Source organism: Alexandromys fortis, unplaced genomic scaffold (assembly GCF_014885135.2).
Source record: "Alexandromys fortis isolate MF-2015 unplaced genomic scaffold, M_Fortis_MF-2015_v1.1 scaffold_234, whole genome shotgun sequence".
Taxonomy (NCBI): domain Eukaryota; kingdom Metazoa; phylum Chordata; class Mammalia; order Rodentia; family Cricetidae; genus Alexandromys; species Alexandromys fortis.
The window spans coordinates 316,256-328,100 of record NW_026068113.1 but is presented as its reverse complement, the minus strand read 5'-3'; the positions used below and the strand labels follow the sequence as shown (position 1 = coordinate 328,100).

The 11,845-nt window shown below is 43.6% G+C and overlaps 1 protein-coding gene and 1 long non-coding RNA gene across 2 annotated transcripts; one reads left to right on the top strand and one right to left on the bottom strand.

Moving 5' to 3' along the window:
• Nucleotides 1-3,671, top strand: LOC126490073 (uncharacterized). Its single transcript, XR_007589099.1, has 3 exons — nucleotides 1-1,264; nucleotides 2,556-2,656; nucleotides 3,321-3,671. It is a non-coding gene; the product is annotated as an uncharacterized lncRNA (long non-coding RNA).
• A 7,321-nt stretch (nucleotides 3,672-10,992) lies between these two features.
• LOC126490071 (60S ribosomal protein L23a) lies at nucleotides 10,993-11,487 on the bottom strand. Its single transcript, XM_050124740.1, has one exon. It carries the CDS (start codon nucleotides 11,476-11,478, stop codon nucleotides 11,008-11,010), a length of 471 nt encoding a protein of 156 aa, XP_049980697.1. The 5' UTR covers nucleotides 11,479-11,487; the 3' UTR covers nucleotides 10,993-11,007.
• Between the last annotated feature and the right edge of the window lie 358 nt (nucleotides 11,488-11,845).

The following is an 11,845-nucleotide window of genomic DNA, read 5'->3' as shown; positions in this document are numbered from 1 at the left end:
GCCAGCCATTACATAATTGAAAAGTAGCAGAACCTTTAAGAGAGCTGGGACCTAGTAGAATGGAGTTAGGTTATTGGAAGATGTACTTGAAGCAGGTATAGGGCTGCAACCCTGACTCTCTTCTCTAGGGCTGAGCAGCTTTGCTCCACACTCTGTACCATGGACATGGAGTTCAAATGCACCATAAACTCCAAAGCAACACCTCTGAAAACATGAACCAAAATATGACTGTTGTTTTTAAAAGCACATATCATTAATTCTGACAACGCATTTTGATCATACTCACACTCCAGACTCACTCCTCCCAGATCCACCTTTACCTCTCCAGCCATCTGTAGCAGGCTTTCTCAGATGGCCAACAAATCAAGACATGGAGACTTAATATTAGTTATGAAAGCTCGGCCTTATCTTATGCTTGTCCCACTAGCTCTTATAACATAACCAACCTGTTTTTCTTCATCTATATTTTGTCTAGAGGCTTCTTACTGTCCTTTCATTCTGTATGTCATACTTTCACTGTTTTCCTCCAATACTGTCTGTCTGTCTGTCTGCTGCTTGGCTGACTGGCCTAGGGCATCTCCCTCTCTTTCTCCCCTGTTTTCTTCTCTCTCCAGCCTCTAGATTCCTCCTCCTTTTTGTTCTCTGCCCTCCAACCCTGCCTATTCCTCTACTGCCTAGCTATTGGCCATTCTGCTTTTCTATTACACCAATCAGGTACCTTAGACAGACGAGGTAAAGCAGCAACACATCTTTACATAACTGAAGACATGTAACAGAAACACAGGCTACACATCTTTACCTGGTTAAAGTGCTATTCCTCAACACCCCCCAGCTTCATGTTCTCACTCATTTGTTTTCAATCACATTGAGTACAGTTTGTGTTACTCTTCAGTAGGAGATCTGCTTTAGAGAGTGGTCAACCTACCATTAAGGTCACACCCTTAAAAAAACTAATTCTCCTCTCTAATCAAATTGGTATCAAATGCCAATATCTGCTCAGCTAAAAGTAGGACTTCATGCCAACCTCCAGCTCCATGCTGAGTTTTTGTCTGGTAAAGAGCTGTCACAATCCCTGTGCATTCATATGGACATCTGCTTGTGTCTAGAAAATACGGTTTCTCAACCTAGATGCCCTTCAATTGAAGAATGGATGAAGAAAGTATGGAATATATACATATTAGAGTACTACTCAGCAGTAAAAAACAAGGACTTCTTGAAGTTTGCAGGCAAATGGATGGAAATAGAAAACACTATCCTGAGTGAGGTAAGCCAGACCCAAAAAGAGGAACATGGGATGTACTCACTCATATTTGGTTTCTAGCCATAAATAAAGGACATTGAGCCTATAATTCGGGTTCTTAGAGAAGCTAAATAAGAAGGAGAACCCAAAGAAAAACATATAGGCATTCACCTGAACATTAACCTTCATCAGGCGATGAAAGGAGACAGAGACAGAGTTCCACATTGGAGCACTGGACTGAAATCTCAAGGTCCAAATCAGGAGCAGAAGGAGAGAGAGCACGAGCAAGGAACTCAGGACTGCGAGGGGTGCACCCACACACTGAGACAATGGGGATGTTGTATCTGGAACTCACCAAGGCCAGCTGGCCGGGGTCTGAAAAAGCCTGGGTTAAAACCGGTCTCGCTGAACATAGCGGACAAGGAGGACTACTGAGACCTCAAGAACAATGGCAATGGGTTTTGATCCTACTGCACCTATTGGTTTTGTGGGAGCCTAGGCAGTTTGGATGCTCACCTTACTAGACCTGGATGGAGGTGGGTGGTCCTTGGACTTCCCACAGGGCAGAGAACCCTGAATGCTCTTTGGGCTGACGAGGGAGGGGGACTTGATTGGGGGAGGGGGAGGGAAAGGGTAGGCGGCGGTGGGGAAGAGACAGAAATCTTTAATAAATAAATAAATAAATAAATAAATAAATAAATTTAAAAAAAAGAAAAAAAATACGGTTTCCTTATAGTCATCCACCTACCACCTCTGGCTTTTACAATCTTTCTGGCCCTTGTTAGGGATGAGAACTTGATAGTCTCTTATTCTCTGTGCATTTGCCCATTGTGGTTCTCTGCAAGAAGAACCTTATTTGTTGAGGACTGAGAGAAGAATGAATCTATGGGTATAGCCATAAGTCATCAGGAGTCATTTTGATACTATGTCCACCAAGTCGAACAATTGTAATAGTTTCTTCTTAGGGCCCCTGACCTGTCTAGACAAGTTCTTGACCCCAGTAACAGTGCCAGGTATAGATTCCATCTTGTGGAATGGGACTTAAAATTCCAATTAGAAAGTTGTTGCTTGCTCCCATGACATTTTTCGCCACTATTGCACCAAGTGTGTGACTTGCCAGGACAATCATAATCGTAACTCACAGTGTTTGCAGCCTGGATTTGATAATTAGTGGCTACTTTTCTTCTCCAGTAGCAGATGCAGCACCTTTTAGCACCATGAAAACTAGACAGTAGGGAATGAAGCTTCCAGCGAGTACCAGCTTGATTTTCCATGTTCTGTGTGTGACTCCAGTGTTCAGTATCTTCATTTACAGTCCTACCATCAAGTTCTGGAGGCTGGTAGCCAAGAGCAGTGGCAATAGCCTGAAACGTTTGAGGATCTGTGCGACTCCACGGGCCAACATCTCAAAAAGAGGTAACCTAGTCCTGGCATTGGAGATTTTATTTGCTAGCGTGTAGTGTCTAATTGACACATTCTGTCCCCCACCATCATAGGACAATGCCATTTAAATGCCTTCTATCCATGAGGATAGTTTGGGAAATCTTCCCTTCTTTTCAGATCTTTGATTTTTAAAAGCAGGGTCTCACGATGTCACTGTCACTCTGTAGCTCAGAGAGATCTGCTTGCCTTTGCTGCCTGCGTGCTGGCATTAAGGATGTGCACCCCTATAACTGGCTTTAAAGTGTTTTTTTAAGTTATATTTGTTTTGTGTGTGTGTTCATTCACCCGTGTGCGAGTATGTGGGGGTGCACGTTCCACAGTGTACACGTGGAAATAGAGGACAACTTGCAGGAGCTATAGTGGTGTGCATCCCGGGCATTGAACTCAGATCATCAGGCTTGGTGGCAGGTGCCATTACCCACTGAGCCATCTCGTTGGCCTAGAGCTTTTTAATCTCAGACATTTTGTCACAGTGGAGAAAAGCTGACTGACACACCACCCACACAAGGTTCAGACCTTTTTTTTTCTTGGCGGGTGGAAGTCATCCCAGAATGTTTCTTCATGTTCCTTTCATTTCTGTCCCCCAAATTATCTTCTGACGTCTATCACTATAGATTAATTTTGCCTCTTGTTACAGTATGTCTTTGTCAGAACCCCAAGAATGGAGTCCCGCGAATAGAATTCTGAGTGCTTGTGAAGAACCTCCAAGAAAACAAAGAGTCTTGTGACCTCAGTTTCTTCAAAACCATGAAATTGTTCTTGTAGTGTCTGCATGCCCCTCCCGGGTGCAGCAGTTCAGAGTGAGTTTACTGTAGGTCATTCATCACAGCTGGCTGTTGTTACTTGTTTATATGTCTCTATGGGGAAACATGTTTTTGTCATGTTTGGCTTGTCTTTGTGATGGTACACTTTACTCATGTGATTCTTAACCCTCAGAGTATAAATTGTCTGATGCTCTGAATAAAGTTGGCTACTGCATGAAACTTTACTCTTATGTTTAGGCTCCGTTTTCCCAGGTTTCATGGCCCTTAGAGCCTTACTGCAGGGAACAGGGCAGTGCACAGGCGGGCATGGTACTGCAGCAGTCACTGAGAAAGGTGTCAGTGTTCTGAAACTGCAAAGCCTTGACTCAGTGGCACACCTACTCCAACCAGGCCACACCTCCTAATCCTTCCCAAACTGATCTACCAACTGGGAACCAAATATCCAAACATAGGATCCTATGGGGGCCATTCTCATCCCAACTATCATAGACTATATAGTAATGAGTGTCCTCTTTTGATAAAATTTGTGATACATTATATATCATCAAAGGGTTTTTTTTTTAAATTACTGATTTCTTTTCTTGTGTGCATTTAATACCATTTTTCTGTCTAGCTTCAATTAAAGATGGGCTTTTGGTTTGTTTTCTGTGTAGGACTGTTATGAATGAGACTAATATTAACATTCTCCTACACATCTTTTTGTGAGTGAAGGATCCCCTTTTTCTTGGATAGGTATCAGGAGTACAGTTCTTTAGGGGCATAGGTTACATATGTGTTTAGGTTTACTATAAGCTGCCCAAGGATTCTCCAAAGAGGAGTTACCATTTTAGAAAACTATCAGACATATTAGCTGCTGGATACCCCACCTCCCCACCAATGTATCATCCACACATTTCATTTTCACAGCTTTAAGGGGCCTGGAAGATATTGTATTGATTTTTTTCTTTTTCCTAGAAACTAATGAAGTCAAACATATTTTCAGTTGCGTATTGGCTACAGATATGTCTTCTTTTGTGAAATGTCTGTCCAAACCATTTGCTCGGTTTAAACGTTGGATTAGTTCCCTTTTAAAAATGTTATATATAAGAATCCAATTCAACAGGCTGTGGTGGCACAAACCTTAAATCCCAGAACCTGTGGTTCTGGTTGTGGGTGAGGGAGGTGGGCGGGTTCCTGTGAGTTCAAGGGCAGCCTGAATGACATAGCATGCTCCAGGCCAGTTATGATTACGTAGTGAGACCCTGTCTCAAAACCAAGTGAACAAAACCCCATAGAATTCAAGGCTAGTGATGAGTCTCAGTGTGGAAAGTCACTTGCCATCAAGCCTAGTGGCCTGAGTTTGATCCCAAGAACACAAGATTGAGGCAGAGGACTGACTTCTGCAGATTTTCTCCTAACCTTAATGTGAAAGTGTGGTACACACGTTCCCGTGTTCCCTCATATATACAAAGGAAATACAGAAAAAATAGGCTAAAAAAATACAAGTCAATTTTGTGTGCTGACTTTCTATCATGCAGCTTGAGTTTTTATTGTTGAATTTTAGGACTTCTTTATGTATTCAAAATACACAGCCTTTGTCGGAACCATGGTTCTATTACATGCATCTATCTTTAGACAGAGTCTCACTATGTAGGCATCACTGACCTGGAGCTTGCTATGTAGACCAGGCTGAGCTCAAACTCACAGTGATCAGCCTGTCTCTACATCCTGAGTGCTGCAATTTAAAAACATTCACTGCAACATTTGGCCTGCTGTGTGTACCTTTTAAGATTTATTTTTATTTATGTGTATGTGATATGTCTCTGTGTATATACACACATGTGAGTTCATGTGCCTCCAAAGACCAGAAGAGAATGTCAGATCTTATGAACACCTGAATTGGGTGCTGGAAGCTAAACTTGGGTCGCCTGGAAGAACACCTAGTTCTAAGTGTAGAGCCTCTCTCCAGCCTCCAAATGATATGTTTTAATGAGTGGGATTGAAAATATTTGTAAAATATATTTATTAGTGTGTATGTCTATATAACTATTAATAGGAGGCGAGCATTCTACCACTGAGCCCTAGCCTTGCATTCTGCACTTAAAAAAATTATTTCATTGTCTGATGTTGCTGTGGTGTTGATAATGGTGGTAGGGGTGGTGATAATGGTAATGGTGTTGGTGGTAGAAGTGGTGGTGGTTGATGGTGGTGGTGATGGTGATGGTGGTGGTGGTAGAAGTGGTGGTGGTGGTGGTTGATGGTGGTGATGATGGTGATGGTGGTGGTGGTAGAAGTGGTGGTGGTGGTGGTTGATGGTGGTGATGATGGTGATGGTGGTGGTGGTAGAAGTGGTGGTGATATTGGTTGATGATGGCGGTGGTGATGGTGGTGGTGGTGGTGCAGTGGTATGTAGTAGGTTTTAAATGGCTGCTCAGTGGGCTTCCCATGCATTAGAAGCACTTGGTGGTCTTCTAAACACACAGAGGTGTAGACTGTACTCTTAGAGTCTCTCAGAGTAGGTCACTGATAGAGCTAAAAGTTTCCATCTGTAAGCAGTCCGTTGTCGTGTTAGTGACATATTCCCGGGGACCCTGCTCTATACATGACATTCTGAATTTTAAAACATGGTGGTAAGGATGGAGCCTAGGGCCTTGCACATGCTAGACAGGTGTTTCCGCTGAGCTGCACCTCAGCCTGCTGCCCTGCGCCTTTAAGTCGTCACAGTCTCCCTTCGGATGCACACTGAACATATTACATGATGGCAAACAAACCGGACAGCAGCTCGATTCTGTTTCATCTCCAGCCGCTTTTTCTGCTCTTATTATCAGAATTTTATTGACTTTTTTGTCGCCATATATTGCAAATCTCAGGATATATTTTTGTTTTATTTTGTTTTTTTTTACTTTAATCAACAGAACGTGCACACACATGCGTGTATGCCCACGCACACACAAAGATTTTAATTTTTTTGTGTAGGAGTGCTTTGTCTGCATGTATATCTGCACCATGTGTATGCCTTGTGCCAGTAAAGGCCAGAAAGGGGGTTGAATCCCCCAGAACTGGAGTTATAGTTGGTTGTGAACCACTACTTGGGTACTGGGAATCAAACCCCGGTCCTCTGTCAGAGCAACAACTTTTCTTAACCTCCAGGCCTTTACTCCCTCCCACCCTCAGATAGGTCTTACTATGTATCCCCGGCTGGCCTGGAACTTATTCCATAGACCAGGCTGGCCACCAACTCACAGTTTTACCTGCCTCTGCCTCCTGGGTGCCAAGGTTAAAGGTGTGTGCTATCACATCTAGCCTCAATAGTATTTTAAAAGATCTGTGTGAACACACACCCAGACAGAGATAAAGATCTAGATGTATTGTAAAAGATTGTTGTCTCTTGGCCCTCTGGGACTCATTACAAGGCTGGGTTTTTTTTTTTTTTTTTTTTTTTGGTATGTTGTCTTTTTGTCTAGTGTGAAAAAGTTATGCAAGCTTTTATTGTAGCATGAACCTTGTAACATTTTTATGTTTTGTTTGTTCTTGTCCTGTGGATTGTTTGACTGCAAATGACTTCATTTTACTTTCTTTTATTTAAAAAAATATTATGTTTTCGTTTGTCTGTCTTGTGCACATGGGTGTGTATGCAGACAAGTGAGGTCTCTCTCTTGTGCACAGGTGTATGTGTGTGGACAAGTGGTGTCGTCTCCTGTGCACATGTGTGTATGTGGACAAGTGGGGTCGTCTCTTGGGCACAGATGTGTGTGTGTGGACAAGTCGGGTCGTCTCTTGGGCACATGTGTGTGTATGTGGACAAGTGGGGTCAGAGAACAATTTTCAGAAGTCAGTTTTCTCCTTCCACCATGTCAGGCTAGGAACTGAACACAGGTTATCAGAGTTAGGGCCGAGTGCCTTTCCCTAGTGAACCATCCTGCCCACCCTCCCCACCCCCGACATTGCTATAGCATGGGTGCTTTGTACTTTAGTTCACTACTTCCTGTCTGCCTCTGTCTATTAAATTCTAACTTCAGCTATGCATAGGTGTTTAGAATTCCATTTGTGTTTTGAAGTGGTGCTGGAATGAACCCAGGGTCCCGCATGTCCTAGGCTGCTCTACTCCTGAGTCACATCCCAACTCTTCTATTCTTCTTCTTCTTTGTTTTTTTTTTCTTGGCTTTTCTCTGTGTGGCCCTGGCTGTCCTGGAACTCACTCTGTAGAGCTTGAATTCAGAGATCCTTCTCCCTCTGCCTCTCAAGTGCTGGGATTAAAGGTGGGTACCACCACCATCACCACCACTACCACCACCACTGGGTTAACCCTTGTACTCTTTTCTGCTTTAGCTATGACCTCATATTTCCTTGCTCTTCTGCACACATATCCATTTTGAAAAACAAAAAGAAAGAAAGAAAAGGAAAGAAAGAAGAGCGAGGATTCACTGGTGAGTTGATCCAGTGAGGAAGAGTGCTGGTCAGACATGCCTCATAGACCGCATCCATCTGAGAACCCAATCAAAAGGAACATCGGAAGTTGTCCTTGGACCTCCTCATGTGCCACATACCCTGCCCGGCCCCCACCCCATCCCCTCTCTTTCCATCTGACACAGGCACACATAGACAATATTTACAAAGATAACAATGATACTAATAAAAACTTAAGAATTCCTTATGAATGCTTGAATAGACACATGATTTTACATATTTCTGGGACTCTGTGACAGCTGAACTTAATATACATACATAGTGCACAATGATCTGATTATGGGATTCAAATGTCTGTCTCCTTAAACCTTTGTCATTCTGTTGTGTTGGGACTCTAAATTCTTCTTTTATTTCTTCGCACAAGCCCTATAATGACACTTGCTGTGAGTTTGTCACTCTGCTTTGCTGCAGAACTTACTCCCCACAGTATTTTACTGCCCATAATCTGACAGCCCCCTGAGCCCCGTGCTCCAGGTCCTTACTCTGTCAAACCTGTGGTGACCACTTTCTCGAGATGAACATTTTGGTTTCCATGTACGAAATATGCCATACTGTATCTCCCTGTGTCTGGTTATTTCCCTGAGCATAAACTTCTCCCGCCACATCTCTCAAATCACAGGATTATGTTTTTTTATGACTGGATTGCAACACCAGGTATTATAACCAAGATATTAAATTACCCAAGGTGTCCTCAAACAGATGAATGGATAAAAAAAAATTCTCTCTCTCTCTCTCTCTCTCTCTCTCTCTCTCTCTCTCTCACACACACACACACACACACACACACACACACGAGTTGTTCTCAGCCCTGAAAAAGAATAAAAATCTCATCATTTGCTCTTCACTAGTCTGACTAGAGGGTCGATTCTTAACTTCAACAGAGCCTCTGATCCGAGGGGTGGGGCGGGATTGTCGCTCTTGTCTGTACTTCACAACTAAGCTGGCGGGTTTCACAACTGCGGAGCCCTCACCCAGCTTTATGGCCCTGCTGAGAGCCTTCTTATCCTCTTTGCCCTTTGCTCCTTGTTTCCTGCTTCACCAGCGATCTCTCTTTGGTACCAACCCCTTTATAAGCGCTCCACATTCCACGAAGGCCCCAAACACTCCTAGGAGCTTTCTTAAGTCCTTCAATTCTGCCTCTAACTTTGGGGAGCTATGCCTAGTAGCCAGTGATGATTCTGGGAGAACTGGGCAGGTAAGGTAGACCCACTCTGACTGGCACTCTTCAGTGTTCAGGCAGCTGTGTTCGAATGTTCTTGGTGATCACAGTGTTCTGTATTCCAATCAACAAAGGTGAACATGACCATGGGGTCCTATCTTGGATAGAGCTTGCCCGTTCTTGCATTTAGCTCATTTAGATGTCTCTGTGCTTCTGATGCTTCTTAAACAGCAACCATTTTGTGCTTATCTGTCTTGTTTGGGTAATCAGACTGGAAGCAGGAGCCTCCTGGAACCCTACACATCTGCTCAGTCAGTAGAAACCTCCCAGATAATGGTCTCCTACAGGGATGAAAAGATATGCTTGCAGCACCCGTGTATGTGAGGCATCCAGGCATGTGTCGCCAGAAACCCATCAATCACACAGAAACTGAAATTGGACTTTATCTTTAAAACTTTGCTTCATTAATCTATCTCTATTTATTTTGCGACAGGTTCTCCTTATGTGGTAAGTTGATTTTAAACCCGACATCCTCTTGACCCACCCTCCCAAATGATCTGATTACATACACTCATGGCAAGGTATCTGGTGCAGGAACTGAACTGTGAAAGGTTAAAGTTGCAGGAGAAAGTGGAAATAATAAGCCAGTGTTGTAAAGCGTCTACTAATAAGTTGATTCTAAAAATAGTAAGATTTACTGTTGTGGAATATTTGTTTAACTATGCAAAGATGTGTTGCATTTGTTTAATTATGTAAAGATGTATTGCTATTTAACCTTGTCTGTCTAAGGGCATCTTATTGGTCTAATAAAAAGCTGAATTACCAATACCAAGCGAGGAGGTATAGGTGGGACTTCTGGGCAGGAGGAGTATAGAGGAGGAATTCAGGCTCAGGAAGAAAAGAAAAGGAGACAGCAGGGAGACACCATGGGCCAGCCAGACAAACACGGAGGGAGTGGGAAAGTAGGACATACAGAATGAAAGAAAGGTAAAAAACCCCCAAGGAAAAACATGGACTAATAGAAACAGGTTAAATTAAGTTGAAAGAGCTACTGGGACAAACCTAAGCTAAGGCCGAGCATTCATAATTAATAAATCTCTGCCTTTATTTGGGACTGGTTGACAGCCCAAAGAGAATGCCAACTGCCATCCATAGGAGTAGAATTCAGCTGAAGAAGCACCATCTGTGCCTGACCGTTCAAAGGCACTGATTCTGGCTGTTGACTGCGAGTGGTTTTCCTCTAGGTGGTCTACTAATGCTGTAACAAGGCAAGGATGGAGAAGACAGAGCAAAGCAAAACCCAATGAAGAACTGGCATTGCAATCTGACAGGTACTGAGATGCTTCACACACACACACACACACACACACACACACACACCACCCATACACATACCACACCACACATACACATACCATACCACACACAGACCACACCACACATACCACATACACACACACCATGCATACACATACCACACCACACACATGCACCACACATACACATATCACACCACACACACATACATATACACACACCGCTCACACATACCACATACACACAGACACCACACATACACATACTACACCACACACATGTACCACACATACACACACCACACACACATACCACACACACACAGCACACATACACATACCACACCACATACACATACACCACACACATACACACATACCACACATACATACTATACGCACACGCACACAGAAAGAGAGGCAAAGAGAGGCTTTGAGTGCCAGCAAGCAGGATTTATTTTCAGAACATTGGTACTGTTCACACCTCTACTCTGCCTCTTAGGATAGTGAATCTCTCATTCAGTCTCTCACTCTGCATTCAAAACACCTGGGCATTACATTACAATTTAGATTCTTTTTTTTTTTTTTTTTTTTTATGGTGAAAAAGTGTATATTTAGAATTAGCCGGCTGGGATCAGTTTAGATGATTCCGATCTTATTGGCAACATCCAGAGCATCATAATCAGGAGCCAACCGAACATACGCCTTCTTCTCTCCGTCGGGCCTTATGAGGGTGTTGACTTTGGCCACATCAATGTCATAGAGTTTCTTCACAGCCTGTTTGATCTGATGCTTGTTGGCCTTGACGTCCACAATGAACACAAGTGTGTTGTTGTCTTCTATCTTCTTCATTGCTGACTCGGTGGTCAGGGGGAATTTGATGATGGCATAGTGGTCAAGCTTGTTCCTCCTGGGCGCGCTCTTCCGGGGGTATTTAGGCTGCCTTCGTAGCCGCAGGGTCTTGGGCCGCCGAAAGGTGGGCGATGTGCGGATCTTCTTCTTTTTGTGGCTGTGGACGCCTTTCAGCACTGCTTTCTTGGCTTTCAAGGCCTTCGCTTTAGCTTCGGCTTTGGGAGGGGCGGGAGCTTCCTTCTTCGCTTTCGGCGCCATCTTGACGAAAAAGATTCTTAGACCTGCAGTTAGGCTAAGGATTCTCTCCCTCCCTCTCTCCTCTTTCTTCCTCTTTCTGTCTCCCTTGCTTTCTTCCGACTGTGGATTGAACCTGGTGAATAGTAAACACACAGTCTACCACTTAGCCTCCAAGCCCCAAGATTCCGTATTTTTCCTATGTACTTCATGATAACAAACATTCAGGTAAGGGTGACAATCGCTCAGGTCACTGGTGAAATCTTCCAGCACGTGCGTCATTTCCAGGTGGGCCGCACGGTAGAACTTAGTTATCCATGCTCAGCTTATGTGATGGCGGATCTAGGTTGTTCACTTGACTGCATCCGGGACCAACTGAAACCCAAGCACC